Source organism: Muscardinus avellanarius, assembly GCF_963383645.1.
Source record: "Muscardinus avellanarius genome assembly, chromosome: 1".
In the NCBI taxonomy this organism is placed as follows: Eukaryota; Metazoa; Chordata; class Mammalia; order Rodentia; family Gliridae; genus Muscardinus; species Muscardinus avellanarius.
Window position 1 is genome coordinate 222,684,866 of NC_137786.1, and position 17,481 is coordinate 222,702,346.

The 17,481-nt window shown below is 34.7% G+C and overlaps 1 protein-coding gene across 1 annotated transcript in view; it reads left to right on the forward strand.

The window, feature by feature from the left end:
• Positions 1-9,879: 9,879 nt before the first annotated feature.
• LOC308259896 (uncharacterized protein) overlaps positions 9,880-17,481 on the forward strand; it is a gene marked incomplete at both ends in the record, with an annotated part of 28,405 nt that continues 20,803 nt past the window's right edge. The window contains one exon of the mRNA XM_080691219.1: positions 9,880-10,797. Within this exon, the coding sequence (XP_080547345.1) occupies positions 9,880-10,797 (918 nt within the window). The remainder of the gene's footprint in view (positions 10,798-17,481) is intronic.

Sequence of the window (17,481 nt, forward strand, 5' to 3'; positions counted from 1 at the left end):
TTATTTATTAATATTTGTTGAAATTTTCTGAGCTTTAATGCCCTTTTTGAGGAAATATCTACCTGTGCCTATATGTTGGGGTATTGAACCTATGCTCTCCTCTAATGGCTTCAATTTCTGGTCTAACTTCCATGTTTTTGATCAATCTTAAGTTGATTTCTGTGCAGGCTGAGAAGTAAGGACTTAGCTTCATTTTTCTACAAATAGATAGCCAGTTCTCTCAGCACCATTTGTTGAAAAGGCTATATTTTCTCCAGCATATGTATTTGTCCCCTTTGTCAAAGATCAATTAATTATAAATGTGTGGATTAGTTTTTGTATATCTATTTTTTGTTTATCTCTTCTGTTCCATTGGTCTATGTGCCTTTTTGTGCCAGTACCATACTGCTTTAATTACTATAGCTCTCTAGTATCATTTGAAGGCAGAAATTGTGATTTGTACTGCATGATTCTTATTGTTGAGAATTTCTTTTGCTATTCTGGGTTCAGTCTGGAGCCTTCTGAGCAATCTTTGTGTCTTTGAAAGAAAATTCCAACCCTCTGTAGCTGGCTTATAGCAGGACAAAACTCTGGCTACTATTTGAAGGGGAAGACCTTATTTAATTATTGCTGGCTCTTCTCTCCAGCAAACCTTTGTCTTCTAGACACAGGTGGAGTGCAGATTTCAGTCAACCTTTGTGGCCCAAATAAGCATCTCACACTCCTCCCTGAAGCCTCATGGGAAAAGCCAGCTATATGTGTAAGCACCTGTATTGTCAAAGCCATCAGCACCATTTACATATCTGCTTAAAACTCCACTGTTTTAGTTTGCACCAGTGTAGCACAAGAGGAATGATCAGAACTAGTAGTTCAACTTTTTAGTGGGTCCCAATTTTTATTATTTGTATTATTTGGAACACTACTGAAAGCTCTTCTCTGACTTTCTGAAATTCGCTTGACTGTTTTCCTCTCCTTCTCTCTCTTCTTCCTTCTCCTTCTTTCCTTCCTCATTTTCTTCCTCCTTTTATCCCTCCCTCTCTTTTTCCTCCTCTTCTTCCTCCTCCTCCTCTTCCTCTTCTTCTCCTCCTCCTCCTCCTCCTCCTCTTCCTCCTTCTCTTTCTCCTTCTCCTTCTCCTTCTTCTTGTCATATTATCTATCTACATCTTTTTCTATCATTCTAACTTTCTTCTCTTTATTTATTTATTATCTCTATTTGTCTATATCTCTATCTTTTTATTGATTTAGGCTCCAGGCCATTCAGGGACAGCTTTAGCTGATGTTTAAAGAGAAAATTAAACCATATCGGTTTCAAACCTACTAAGTTATCTCCCAAAAGCCCAACTGACTCCTCTGAACTGCAGAGACCTTCATGAATAGCATTATTCAGTTTATTCAGTCAGTGTGATAAAATGTGATAAAGGTCCCTACATTAGCTTACTATACCCCATGTAATCTGATCCACATTTTTAAAAATATTTTTCTTTAACATGATTCTATTTGCTACATTTTTGGCCTGTTTGCTGCTTCTTATTTTTAAATAAACCAATATACTTATCAACCTTTGAGCTTTGTTTGTTCTTGGCTATATTCTTTTCCAAAGACCTCATTTTTTAGAAATTCTAATGACTTTAAATTTTATATCTCATTTTTATCTCTAGAAAATTTTATTAATACAGTAACCAAAATTTTTAAAATTTTTTGTGTGTGATACTGGGGTTTCTGGAAACCCTTCTACCTCCAGGCTATACTCCCAGACCTATTTTATATTTTTATTTGAAACAGGGTCTCTTAAGCCAGCGAGGCTGACTTCAAACCAGTGTGATCCTCCTGTCTCAGCCTCCTAAGCATCTGCCAACATACCCAGCAAAATTATTAAACTTTTAAAAAACATTTTCTGTAATAACAAAAGCAAGCCCCACAAATCTTATCAGTCTTTACTTAGTATTCCTCTGACAAAGGACTAATGTCTAGAATATACAATAGATTAAAATACTTTACACTAAGAAAATAACGCAGTCAAGAAATTGGCTACTGAATTGAATAGACACTTCACAAAAGAAGAGATACAAATGGACAATATATACATGAAAAATAGTCAACAGGTTAGCAATCAGGGTAATGCAAAACAAAACTACACCAAGATACATCTAACCCCAATCAGATTAGCAATTATAAAGAAGTCAAATAACAATAAATGCAATTAATGTTGTGGAGGAAGCCAAGCATGGTGGTGCATGCTTGTAATGCCAGTACTTGGGAGGCTGTGACATGAAGATTTCAGGTTTATGGCCAACCTCAGCTACTTAGTGAGGCCCTCGGGAACTTAGTGGGACCCTGTTTCAAAAAAAAAGAATAAAAAATTGGGCTGGGATGTATCTCCTGAGTGGAATAGCTCTGGATTCAATCCCCAGTAACACAAACACACACACACACACACACACACACACACACACACACACACACGTTGGCCAGGATGTGGGGAAATAGGAATTCTTATATAGCATTGGTGGGATTGCCAACTAGTTCAAGCCACTATGGAGGTTAGCGTGGAGATTCCTTAGAAAACATGCGATGATCCACCATATTATCTGGGTATCTTTCCAAAAAAGTTGGAACCAGAGAATTACAGTAACATATGCATATCCATGTTCAGAGCAGACCAATTCACAATAGCCAAATTATTAAACCAACCTAGGTGTCCATCAACAGATGAATGGGTTACATAATTATGGGAAATAACACAATGGAATTCTACCCAGGATAAAGAAGAACAAAATTAAGTCATTTGCAAGATAATGGAATGACCTGGAGAATGTTAAGTGAGATTAGCCAATCACAGAGAGTGAAATGTTTCTCATATGTGCAGGAGAGTGAGTAACTGGGATACAAGACAGATTCCAGATAATGGAGGAGAAACATCAGTGGAGCCAGGGAGTAGATCTAAGGGTAGGGGAGGAGGAAGACTGAGGTCCATTAATGGAAATACTACCATAGACTATGAGTATACATGTGAATATACCAATGTCAATCTGTGTAGCCTATATTGGGAGGGAGGTAAGAGGGGGTACCAAGTGTTGTGTGCCTGTATGTAATTGTCAACATGATTTACATTATAATGTGAGACTTAATGTGCCAATAACAACACAAAAATAAATGAATAAATAACTGAAGACATTGTGTGCAGCAAAGGAAACTATCAAGAATTTTAAAAAAGAACCAACAGAATGGGAGATCTTTGTCAGCTACTCCTCTGAGAGAGGACTAATATCCAGAATATACAAAGAACTCAAGAACAAATGCCATAAAACCAGTAACTCAATAAAAAATGGGTTAAAGAGCTAAATAACAACTTTACAAGAAAGAAATGCAAATAGCCAATAAATATATGAAAGATATTCACTATCATTAGCATTCAGAGACATGCAATTCAAAACTTCTCTGAGAATATCCCTCTTCCCCCCTCATTACTCCCCTTTATTTTCTCTAGAGTTCCTCCTATGATGCTTTTTCTCCCTAGCCTCTACATGTGAGGGAGAGATTCTGATTTCTTGCTTTTTTGTGACTGACAAATCTCATTTAGCATAATGTTCTCTGGTTTCATCCATTTTCCTATAAATGACATAATTTTGTTTTTCTTTATGACTGAGTAAAATTCCATTGTGTATATACCCCATAGTTTTGTAATCCATTCATCTGTTGATGGACATCTTGGCTGGCTCTATAGTTTGGCAAGTGTGAATTGTGCAGCTCTGAACATATATACCCACACATTAATTTGAAGGGAAGAAGAATATTTTCTAATGTACATTATGTACATTCACAAACTTATCAAAGTCGATCACTAAGCCACATATGAGGAGGGGAGGAAAGGAATGAAGGGGGATTGGGGAAGGGCTAAATGAGTGATGTGTGCATGTTTGCCTCTACCATCTTGTACTCTATTAAGATGTATGACTACAATGCACCAATAAAAAAATAGAATGGTAGTTACCTCGAGCTGGAAGGAAGGAGAGAAAGAGTTATTGTTTTATGTGTTTACCATTTTATGGAAATAAATTATGGTGGACTATTTATGAGCACATTTAAATTTAAATTTAATTAAGTTGAATGCTACAAGTAATTGTGGTGGACTATTTATGAGCACATTCAATTTAAGTTAAATTAAATTGAATGCTACACTTAAAAATAATTAAGATGCAAATTTATGTAATGTTATTTTTTACAATAAAATAATGTTATAAAAAAAACTACTCTGAGATTTCACCTAATCCCAATTAGACTGACAATCATTTAAATACAGTAATAAATGCTGGTGAAGACTTAGAGAAGTAGGAACTTTGATACATTGCTAATTGAATTGAAAATCAGTACAACCAACTTGAAAAACAGTGTGAAGGGTCTACAGAAGAGTGGATATTAACCTATCATGTATCCAGTTATATCACTTCTGCATGTCTACCCCAAAGAACTGAAATTAGGCTGCCATTGCAATGAAGGCATATCTGTTTTTATAGCAGCACAATGCTATAAATAGGCACACTATGGAACCAGCCTGGGTGCTCAGCGACAAATGAATGGATTACAAAAATACGGGATATATACAAAATGGAATTCTACCCAAACATAAAGAAGAGCAAAATTATGTTTTTGCAGGGAAATGGATGAACCTGGAGAACATTATTTTAAGTGAAATTAGCCAGTCACAGAAAGTAAAGATTTATATGTTTTACTTTCATATGTGCAAGCTAGAGAGTTATTGGGATATGAGTGAGATTTCAGATAACCAAGGGGAACCTGCTGTGGAGTTCGGGAGGTGGTCTAAGGGAAGACAGGAAGGGAGAGAGAATTACTGAGGAAATTACATCTACTGGTAATATGTACATATGTGAAAGTATGGGGAAGTGAAGGAGTGTGGAGGGAGCTGGAAAAAAACAAGTGCGTGCATGTATGTCATTATAACTCCGAACTACATTATGATGTATGACAATAATGCACCAATAAAAGTATTAAATCATTAATGGGATCCAAAAGTAGACATGATGTGATAGAAAAAATAGTTGACTTGAAAGTATATCAATAAAGCCAGGCAGTGTTGCACACCTGTAATTCCAGTACTTGGTAGACTGAGACAGGAGAATTGCAAACTGGAGATGAGTGTCAGTAATTCAGCAAGACTTTGTTTCAAAATAAAAGATAGAGTAAGACTGGGTTTGTAGCTTGTAATAGAATGCCCTTGGGTTCAATCCCTATTGCTCCATCAACTCAAAGCATATTAATAGAAATTATTTCATATGAAAAACAAAAATAAAGAAAAAATATTAGAATCTAAGAGCATGGATTTATTATAAAGCATAAAGTAAATATCATAGGATAGATAAATTTTTTTATTTGAAATTAGCATGGATATAACTTTCTTCACCTTTTGGAAAATTCTATTCAACATTTTACTGGATATTATTCTAATACTACATAAGGGAAGAAAAATAATTTCCATCTATAAATAGGCCTAAATATGAAAGAATGATAAAAAACTTGAAGAAATAACCAGTAAATAAGTAAGTGATAAGAGTAGAAACTAGAGGCAAGACATACACACTGAAAAAAAGTGCAACTCATGATTTACAGTGAGAATTACTTTTTAAAAGTAATTCTAACCAATTTGTACAAAATCAATATATAAAATTTAATAACATAAAATGTTAATGGATAAGACTTAATTTTAGATGTTTATCTAAAAGAATTAAGCAGTTAAATTCATATGAATATTTATTATAATATTTACAGTAGCTTTATTCATGACACCTGAATATGGCAAACAACTATAGATAGCCAGGTGCAGTAGCACACACTCATAATCCCAGTATTTGGGAGACTGAGATAAGAAGATCACGGTTCAGATAGCCTCAGCTACTTAGTGAAGCCCTTTGCAACTAGTGAGACCCTATTTTAAAATAAAGAATAAAAAATAAGGCTGGGGGTGCAGCCCAGAGGTAGAATGTCCTTGAGTTCCATCCCTAGTACTGCAAAAAAAAAAAAAAAAAAAAAAAAAAAAAGAGAGACAGAGAGAGAAAAGAAAAAGAAAGAGAAAGTCAGGTGTGGCACTGCACACCTATAATTCTAGTACTTGGGAGGCTGAAATTGGAGGAGAGTGAGTATAAGGCCAGCCTCAGCAAGTTAGTGTGACCTTGTTTCCAAATAAAAAGTAAAAAAGTGCTGGGGAGTAGCTCAGAGGCCCTTGGGCTAAATTCCCAGTACCACAAATGAAATAAAATACAAAAGTCTAAACAAAAATAAAATAAAAAATAGATGACTGTGTTTCTACGAAACATGTATTATTTCTTGCCATCATTCTCTTAAGGATACAGTACAACAATGATTTGCATATAATTTGCATTTCATTACCTATCATTAGCAACCTATCCATGATTGGAAGTACATGAGAGGATGTGAACGCTTTATGCAAATGTCCTACTATTGTAAACAAGGGACTTGAGCATCCACAGACTTGGTATCTATGGGGGATCCAGGAGTCAATCCTCCATACATAATGAGGAATATCTGAATTATACAATTTTACAAAACTCTACAAAGGGGAACATAAAACAGTTTGGCAGTCCTTGATGTTGAAGGTAAAAGGTAGGGGTTTCTAAAAAAAAATAAAAATGGAGTGGGGGTAGGGCTTACGTAATTGATCTACATTTTGACTGTGGCAGATTTCCCTGAAGTACATATTTGTCATGACTCATTAAAATTACTGTTAAATGACTACAGTTTATTGTACCATATTTGCTCCTCAATCATTGCTTAAAATATTATTTTTAAATATAACAGTTTACTATGTGGACATGATATCTTAATAATTTTATACAGACTTCTTTCATGATTAAATATTTATAATTCTAAGCTAAATACGTTTTAAATACGTTTTAAGTGATGTTAAAATTAATTTCTACATACAAAATTCAGCTACAGCTCAATAAATGCTCTTAATACCTATATTTTCAAACTTAAAATCAACTTTTCTTGCTAAAGAAAGCCACTAGATATTTATTTCCACACCCTTTTAATTATTAATAATTGGTATAGGGCAATTTTCCAGTGATACATAATTTTTAAACATAACATCACATATAACTTCAAGGGATTAATAGAAGATGAGGTAGAGAAACTGACTTAGACACCTTGAATGTGATTTTGTTGTTGGTGTTGTTTTATTTGTCAACTGAATATGTACAAAAGAATCATTTGTAGTATCTTTTCAGAAGCTTTTATCTTTAATCTATAATATCCTATGAGAAGAGGTAATAAGATGTGATAAATTTAACCTATTCTAAACATATATTCTAAAAATGAATGATTCCTTATAACAATAAAAAGTCAGAATGCATCACTTACTGAAACACTCTTGTCCTCCTAAATTAGTAGATCCTCTTCTGTTCTAGCTCAGCCTCAGAAAATCACTTCATCTCCGTTCTGTTCCAACTGTTCGTGAGCTAGTCACTTAAGAAATCAAAGCTGGGTGTGATGGCTCACCCTTGTAATTTCAGTACTTGGAAAGCTGAGACAGAAGGATCGCAGGTTCATGGCCAGCCTCAGCTACTTAGTGAGGCCATCTGTAACTTAGTGAGACGCTGTTGTAAAATAAAGAATAAAAAATTGAGTCGGGGTGTAGCTTGGAGGTAGAATGCCCATGGCTTCAATTCTGAGTACTGAAAGTCAAGAAATTTGCACTTAAGAAGAGAATTATTTTTGTATAAAATGTAAATGTCAATTCTTATTTAAATTCACATGTAAGAGAATAGTGTAAACTAATGCGGCCAAAGTCCTTCATGATGTCTGCTTAAGCTGAGAGTATAAAGTTAAGGAATTGTCTTCAGAAACACATCTTAGGAACAATAAGCATTCAGATGGTGGATTGTGGGATTTCTTTCAAGGAAGACTTGAAAGATGCAGTAGTTTTAACTTTGATGAAAATCATGTCATCCAAAAGAACCAAGGGATGGGATGGTTTTTATGAAGTCTTATTTTACCATCTTAAAAATCTATTGATGTTGGGGATTTTTTTTCTTCTGATACTTAGGCCCAAGGACATTTAGACCCAGATAGAGTCCAACATAATAAAACTGGAAGACTTCACCACACCTCTCACACCACTAGATTGGTCTTTCAGGCAAAAAAAATATTGAAGACACTTCAGACCCAAAGAACCCTATAAACCAATTGGACCTAAAAGATGTTTCTAGACTATTCCACCCAACAACAGTTGAATTCACACACTTCAAACAAACATGTTCTGAGAAGTTTGTTAATATGATTTTCATAAACATAACATCAGTACAGGAGGAATTAATATTGATTCTATTGTATCCTTTTTTCAGAAATAATCTATGTTTTTCACACATGCTCTGCATTTCCTTTTATTCAGTATAAAATTCAGTACATAAAATGCCCTAGGGATGCCATTAAGATTCTGAGAGTTTTCCAAATCCCTCAAGAAACTCGGAGAAACTTTTAATAATGTATGTATTATATCATTTTAATCAGAAGCTGACTCCAGGGAGTAAATTCCCATTTGAACTAAGGTAAATATAAAACTGAATGTTTTGTTTAAACTTACCTTCTAACACGCTTGTCTTTTAACCATCTTGATCTTTTATAGCAAGTATGTTGTGCCTTTGATTCTCCTATATTAAAGGATAAGTTTGAATTCCAGTTCTGCTACCAGTTACAACTATTACTCAATTTTTGAATCACTTTTAAAGTAAGATATATTTAGTTAATTTCTTTTAATGTTATGTTTTTTTTTTATTTTGTCTGGGGAAAATCTAGATAAATATACCATGAAAGTGGAAGGTTAAAAATTTTAAATCAGCTGAGATTCTGATATTTTCATTCCACTTGTAATTTAAGTTTACTTATTAAAATCATGCATGCATACTTTCTATACATCAGTTAAAATTTTTAATGAAGAAGATAAGATGTTTAGGTTTTAATCGGATGATAAATTCAAATTACATACACAAGATAAAGAGTAATTCAGCTATCTATTCTCATACCTTATTCTACATTCTTCTCTCTCTCTCTCTCTCTCTCTCTCGATTGAACCCAGAGGCAATTTACCTCTAATGTAATGTAAACACCAGATTTTTAAATACTTTATTTTGAAGTATCTCACTGAATTGCTGAGGCTGGCCTCAAACCTGCAACACTCTTGTCTTATAAGGTTTGCTTGATTTTTTAAAATTTATGTTACTATCTCTCGGAAAAATGAAAGAATGGTTTCCAGAGACTCAGTTAAGTATTTCTGTTGGATTCCAAAGCCCAACTATACGGAGCTTTTTTATCATGCCTCGTAGTCTAGCTCCAGATGTCCACTCACCCTCCCTAGTAGGTGCACTTCTCAGAAGCCAGTGCCTCTTGCAATTATTTAAGAGTGACTTCAGAAGTTATGGATACTAGGTCCTGCCTTTTGTCACATCTTTCTTTAAAAAAATATCTGAAGGGTTGGCTGTAATAGAGCACTTGCCTAGCTTGTACAGGCCCTGACTTCAAACCCAAGCTCTAAAAAATTAAATTAAAACACAAATAAAAGAAGGGGAAAGAAGAAGGAAGGATGAAGAGAGAGAAAGAAGAAAGGGAGAGAGAGAAGGAAGAAAGGAAGGACTAATCACGCAGGCATAAGTGTAGTATTTCAGGTTAAGAGGCCATAATATAGTTTCTTCATCCTTTTTTTCTTAGTGTTGGATATTGAGCTCACAGCTTCACTCATGCTTAATGCACACTTAGCCACTGAAGCTCACATAGCTATCACTTATCAGCCTCAACTTGTACTGATGTTGTACCACTGTGCTGTTTACTTCCGTTTCTCCATCATCAACAGGGACCAAGAAGCTCCAATACATGGCGGATGTCAACTTTACACTGGTTACCGAGTTCATCCTTTTGGGACTGACAGACCGTGCTGAGCTGAAGGTGGTCCTCTTCGTCTTGTTCCTGCTCATCTATGCCATTTCCTTGGTGGGCAATTTAGGGATGCTCTTTCTAATCCAGATCACTCCCAAACTCCACACGCCCATGTACCATTTCCTTAGCTGTCTGTCCTTTGTCGATGCCTGCTATTCATCGGTTTTTGCACCCAAAATGCTACTGAACTTCTTTGCTAAACGGGAGACCATCTCCTTCTCTGCGTGCATCGTGCAGTATTTTTTCTTTGTATCCCTCCTTACCACTGAGGGGTTTTTGCTTGCAGTGATGGCTTATGATCGCTATGTGGCCATTGCCAACCCTTTACTTTACACAGTGGCTATGACTAAAATGGTTTGCGTTGTGCTCGTGTGTGGGTCGTTTGTGGGAGGTTTAATCAACTCCCTGACGCACACCATCGGCTTGGTGCAACTGTCTTTCTGTGGACCGAATGTCATCAGTCACTTCTTCTGCGACCTTCCCCCCCTGTTAAAGCTGTCGTGTTCCGACACCTCCATGAACGAGCTGCTGCTTTTAATCTTCTCGGGAGTCATTGCAATGATGACCTGTATGGCCGTAATGGTTTCCTACATCTTCATCGTCGCCGCGATCCTGAGGATCCGCTCTGCAGCAGGTAGAAAGAAAGCCTTCTCCACCTGTGCCTCGCATTTAACAGCTGTGACCTTATTTTATGGCTCCATAAGCTTCAGCTACATTCAGCCAAGTTCTCAGTACTCCCTGGAACAGGAGAAGGTGGTGTCTGTGTTTTACACCCTGGTAATTCCCATGCTAAACCCGCTGATTTACAGTTTGAGGAACCAGGAAGTGAAGGACGCTGTGAAAAGAGCCATGGATGTGAGACATGTCCCTTGTTGACTGCACACCCGTGCCCTACACTGTACACAGTGGGAGGGCACAAACCAGTGCTTTGTATAATGATGTAAACTTTTTCTTATTGCTGAATATTAATTTTACAGAGTGGTAAGTTTCATTCTGACCCATTCATGCATGCATTTAACTTTTTTTTTTTTTTTTTTTCTTTTTCTTGCAGGTCTGGGGATGAAACCCAGGGGCTTTTGACCTACGAGCTACACTCTGCAGTATTTTTTTTTTTTTTTATTCTTTCTTTTGAAACAGGGTCTCACTGAGTTGCAGAGGGCCTCACTAAGTAGCTGAGGCTGTCGTGAACCGCTGTCCTCCAGTCTCAGCCTCCTAAAGCTGGGATTACAAGCGTGCCCACCACGCCTGGCTCCATATAACATAATTTGACCAGCTTCACTGCAGAGCTCTTCAGTCCCTCTGGAACCTTATGGCTTGTTCAGTTGTAGCCGTGTGTTTTACAGCTATAATCTGGGTGTGGGGGTGCACAACTGTAACCTCAGTATTTAGGAGCCTGAGATGGGAGATTTGCAGGTTTGAGGCTAATTTGGACAATTTAGTAAAGTCTTTAGCGACTTTGTGAGACCCTGTTTTAAAATAAAAAAGAAAATAGAGCTGGGGATGTAGCTCAGATGTACAATGCAACTGGATTCAATTACCCCCCCCCAAAAAAAAAAGAAAAAAGAAAGGTCTTAAAGAATAATGTGCTACAGGGAATATGGCAAGTAATTGTGTTAACTAGCCTCAAAACTAGATCAGAGTTAGGATAGTTGTCTTAGACAATTGATGACATTTTTATCCCTTTATAAGAATAAAAGTGAATGTAAGTATATCTATTTATATCTACATATAAATACATTTAGAAATGTGTACATTCAAATACATTACTAAAATTTATGAATAATAAAATATCTTTTATATTGACCCCTCTGTTGAGCATAAAATTAAAATATGTTCAAAGCAAAAAAAAGTATTGATACCTGTTTTACTCAGAAGTTGGACAAATATATCTTTCAAAATGTAGCCTGAATTATTTACAAAGAGTTATAATTTAAAATAAATGCACACATTTAACTGAGCATGGTGGTATACTCTTGTAATCCCAGTACTTGGGAGGCTGAGACAGGAGTAGTACAGGTTTATCTCCAGCCTCAGCTACTTAGAGAAACTCTCCACAACTGAGTGAGATTCTTTTTCAAAGTAAAGAATAAAAAACAAAAGCAAAAACAAAAACAGGATTGGGGGGGGGGAGCTCAGAGGTAGAATGCCCTTAGTATCCATACTCAGTACTGCAAAATAAGTAAACAAATAAATAATAAATAAATGCACACATTTAAAATGCTCAGGGAAATAATTTGGGGATCTTTTAGTAACTTTCTATTCCCAGTGGTTAGAAATCTCTCCATTTCTTGACTCAATTTCCAGTTCTATACATGAAATCAAATAATACAAGATACTTTTACTTATTAATAAAACACAATGATTTATTATTACTTTACAAAGAAATATTATTGACCTAAAATAAGCTTACTCTGAAAAAGTTTTCTTTATGTTTAGAAAAAAATAACTCTAAGAGAGAATCATTTGTGATGAGATTTAATCCTCCTTTTTCTTTAAAAATCTCCCAGCATCATTTTTAGATATTAAGCAAATATTACCTGAAAAGTATTCCAAACAGTAGAAACTTGAAAATCCATTTTTTTCTTTTCTTTGTGTCTAATACAAGTGTATCATCATAAAATCAACCCCACGAATTTTGATTATTCCATGATACTTATTTCAAACTGCTGTAATCTATATGAAAAAATATAATATCCTAGATAATATGTTTACATTTAAATAAAATGATATTAAATTTTTCAAGTTTGTTTTAAATATTAAAATAATGAGAAACAAGTAGACTAAACACCACAAAACCATTAAAGGCTCAATAAATATTAATTCATATTTTTTGAGAGTTAGCAAGATTAGACATATTTTTCCTTCTCAAAAACAGCCACAATTATGTAAGCAAACTTCACCAATATGTACATAAACAGAAGTGAATGTAGCACATTATAATGAATATTATATTAAAAATAATTCATAGAAATTAATATGAAATGATAATAGTATCACTTAACAACAGCATACAACTTGCATGTAGGCCTAAACAAATTTCAAGGAAATTGAATATATGATTAGAATGTTGACCCTAAAGGCTCATACATATTTTACATTTATGTATACAAGAAATTCATACAGAAGCGTTTATAACAAAGTGTTATTTATATGAAGATAAAAATAAATAGTAACAATAATAAAAACCTAATTTAATGTTAGTTCTTTTATTACTTTAAGATGATTTACTACATTTTACCATAGAATATGAAAACGTGGAATATTATACAGTCAAGATAATAAAAATTAGCACCATAATTTGGATTACTTAAAATTCCATTTTGAAGCTCTGTGTGATGGTGCATGCTTGTAATCCCCACCCTTGGGAGGTGGAGACAGGAGAATCATAGAGGTTCAAAGCCAGCCTTGCTGGCTTAAGAGACCCTGTTTCCAAATAAAAAAATATAAAATAGGTTTGGGAGTATAGGCTGGAGATAGAAGGGTTTCCAGGAACCCCAATACCACCCCCCAAAATTTTTCATTACATCCTAAAAAAGAAGGAAATATCAATACAAGATTAATAAAATAGCACTTTTCTAAGTATATATGTGTGAGAAGATATAGTATTTTGTAAGAAAAAAATTTATTTTTTCTCTAGTATTAACCTTTAACTCATGCTAAAAAACAGATAAAATTTTATACTATAAAAACCTTCTGTGTTTTTATGAGAAAAAATGTTTCCCTAAAATGCTGATGACAACTGGAAAGACTGATGGCAGATTTTAAAAAAAAGGGGAATTAGCAAACAAGATATTGCTGTTTTCAAAATGAAGCCAGAGTTGCTGAGAACAACTTTGGCTAATCTTGTTTTTTTGTTGTTCAAAAGGAACTTAAAGACTGCTTTTTCTATGTTTGTGCAGAATGACCTTGGTAATTTAATGGGTATTGAGTTGAATCTGTAAATCACTTTTGGAAGTATGGTCATTTTGATATTTATTTCTGCCTATTGATTAACACGAAAGCTCTTTCCATCCACCAAGGTCCTCTTCAATTTCTTTTTCATTGTTTTATAATTTTCTTTGTAGAGGTCTTTTACCTCCTTGGTTAAGTTCATTCCTAAGTAATTGTTTTTTTTTGTGGGGGGGATATCCTGAATGGAAGTATTTTCTGATTTCTTTCTCAGTAGATTTATATTTGGTATACAGAAAAGCTTCTGATTTTTTTAAGATTGATTTTGTATCCAGACATTATGATGAATTTGTTGATCAGTTCCATAAGCCTTTTGGTTGAATTTGTTGGGTCCTCTAAGTAAGAATCAAGTTATCTGGAAATAGTGAAATTTTGATTTCTTCTTTTCCTATTTTTACTCCTTTGATTTTCTTTTCTTGCCTTATTGCTATGGCTAGAGTCGCTAGTGCTATATTGAAAAGAAGTGGTGATAATGAACATCCTTGTCTTTTTTCTGTTTTTAGGGCTAATTCTCCCAATTTTTCCCCATTTATTATTATGTTGGCTGTGGGCCTATTGTAGATTGCCTTTATGATGTTGAGGTATGTTCCTTCTATTCTGATTTTCTGCAGTGCTTTTAACATAAATGAATGTTGGATTTTGTTTAATGATTTTTCAGCATCTATTGAAATGATAATTGATTTTTGTCTTTGGTTCTGTTTATGTTATGAATTACATGGGTTGATTTTTTTATGTTGAGAGACTTGTATCCCTAGGATAAATCCTACTTGGTCATGGTGTATGATTTTCTTGATGTGGTTTTGAATGCCTCTTGCTAGTATTTTGCCTAGCAGTTTTCCATCCAAGTTCATCAGTCATACTGGCTTGTAGATTTCCTTCCTTGAGCTGTCTTTATTTGGCTTTGGTATTAATGTGATGTTGGCTTCATAGAATGTATTTGGGAGAGACCTGTTTCTATTTCATAAAATAGATTAAGGAGTATTGGAATTATCTCCTCTATAAAAGTTTTATAAAATTCATTGGGGAAACCATCTGGTCCTGGGCTTTGTTTTTTATAGTGGGCCCTTTATTGCTATTTCAATTTCTTTGATTACTATTGGTTGGTTTAAACTTTCTATATATTCTGGCTCAGCTTAGGAATGTTGTATTTATCTAAGAAGTTGTCATTTTCTTTCAGATTTTTCATTTTGTTGGAGTGAAGTTTTTCAAAGTAGTCTTTATAATCCTCTGAGTTTTTACACTGTCAGTGGTACTATCTCCTTCACAATACTTGATATTAAACTATATTACAAAGCCATAGTAATTAAAACAGCTTGGCACTGGCACAAAAACAGATACATAGACCAATGGAGCAGATTAGAAGACTCAAAAATAATGGGGCCCAAAACATACACTAGAAAAAAAGATAACCTGTTCAACAATGGTGCTGGCAAACTTTTTAACTGTATACAGAAAAATGGAAATAAACCTCACTTTCTCACCCTGCACTAGAGTCAATTCAAGATGGATCAAAGGCGTGGAAATTAACCCAGATATCGTGAGGATCTTTGTAAAGGGCATAGGTCCAACATTGCAATACATAAGCACAGATAAAAACTTTCTCAACAAGACCCCAAAGGCACAAAACTAAAAGGTGGATCAGTATGTGGGACTGCATTAAACAGAAGAACTTCTGTACAGCAAAGGGGACTGTCAAGAACCTCAATCGAGAGCAAACACAATGAGAGAAGATTTTTGCCACATACTCCTCCAATAGAAGACTAATATATAGAATATAAAGAACTCAAGAAACTCAGTACTAAAAAATTAAATAACCCAATCAAAAAATAGACCAGGTAACTAAATAGATACTTCATGAAAGAAGAAATTCAATTGGCCAAAGCATGCATGAAAAAATGCTCAACATCATTATCAGTCAGAGAATACAAATAAAAACTATTCTGAGATTTCTATTAATTTCAACTAGAATGACAATCATTCAAAACACATAAAACAACAAATGCTGGTGAGGATGTGGAGAAATAGGAACTCTAATACATTTTTGGTGGGACTACAAATTAGTGTAACCACTGGAAAATTGTATGGAGGATCCTCACAAGAATGGGAATGAATTTACCATATAATTCAGCAATAGCACTTCTGGGTAAGTACCCAAAAGAATGAAAACCAAACTACCAAACTAATGCATGTGTATCTATGCTCATAGCTGCAATTTCCAAACTATGGAACCAGCCAAGATGTGCATCAACAGATAAATGGATTACAAAACTATGGGATATGTACACAATGGAATTTTACTCATCTATAAAAGAACACAATTACATCATTTACAGGGAAACATTTGGAACTGTAGAAAATTATGCTAAGTGAGATTAGTCAGTCACACAAAAAATAAGAAATTGGATGTTCTCCCTAATATGCAAAAGCTAGGGAAAATATTGGTAATAGGAGGAACTCTATATGAAGAATGGAATACAATAGATGAGGAAATAAGGTGACGTAACTGAGGGGATGAGAGGAGGAAAGAGGGAAATTCTCTAATGCACACGATGTACATTCTCAGTCATATCAAAGTCAATCACTAAGCCAAACATGAGAAGGAGGGAGAGGGAGAGAGTAGGGTGGAAATTAGATAAGGGTTAATTGGGTGATGTGTGCACACATGCCTCCACCATCTTGTACTCCATTAAGACGTGTGACTACAATGCACCAATAAAAAGTTAAGAAAATAAAGCTGTAGTATCATTTATATGTAATATATAGTATAGTAACACTCTGAAATCGAATGAGTCTTAGTTAAGCATATCTTAAATGGTCTAAAATGTTTGATATTATTAATCAGTAGAAATAAATGAGAACTCCATCAATAAAGTATCTGATGCCAATTAATCTGCTAGCATATAAAATATCAGGAAAAATGATCTGAGAATAGACATTTGTAATTCTATTCCCATATCTAAAAATGGATATTGTTCAATATCTACATCTGGATGAATCAGAACCCAGCAGATAGATGTTTATGTCAGGGAATGTCTGCCAAATATGTCTTTGTAGCTGGACATGGTGGCACATTCCTTTAAACACTGATACCTGGGAGACTAAGACAGGATGATCACAAGTTCAAGACTCACCTCAGCAATCTATCAAGACTTTTCAAAATGAATTAATAAAATGACTGGGAGTGCAGCTCAGCAGTATAATACTCCTGGGTTCAATCACCAGTAAAAGAAAGAAAAAAAATGTGTGTTATTTGTTCATCCTATGTGTATGGCACTGCCTGGTTATGACTGCATTTGTACCTTGGTCATGTTTACTACTTATATAGGGACCCTAAATCATGCAAAAAATTCATGTCCCTAGGATTTGAGGTTTGTTCTCATTGATGCCAGCTATGATGGTAATTTTCAGTTGTCCTACGTCAAAGATGTCCTGTATTCAAATCCAAATTTCTTAAACCAGAGACACATATAGCCATCCCATCCAAATTCTAAAGTGATATAGAATGCACTCTTGAAATTCTCTAAATTAAATAACGACAATTTTTTTCAGTGTAAGAAAGATATATGCTCTCTATAAGAGCTTACACTGGTC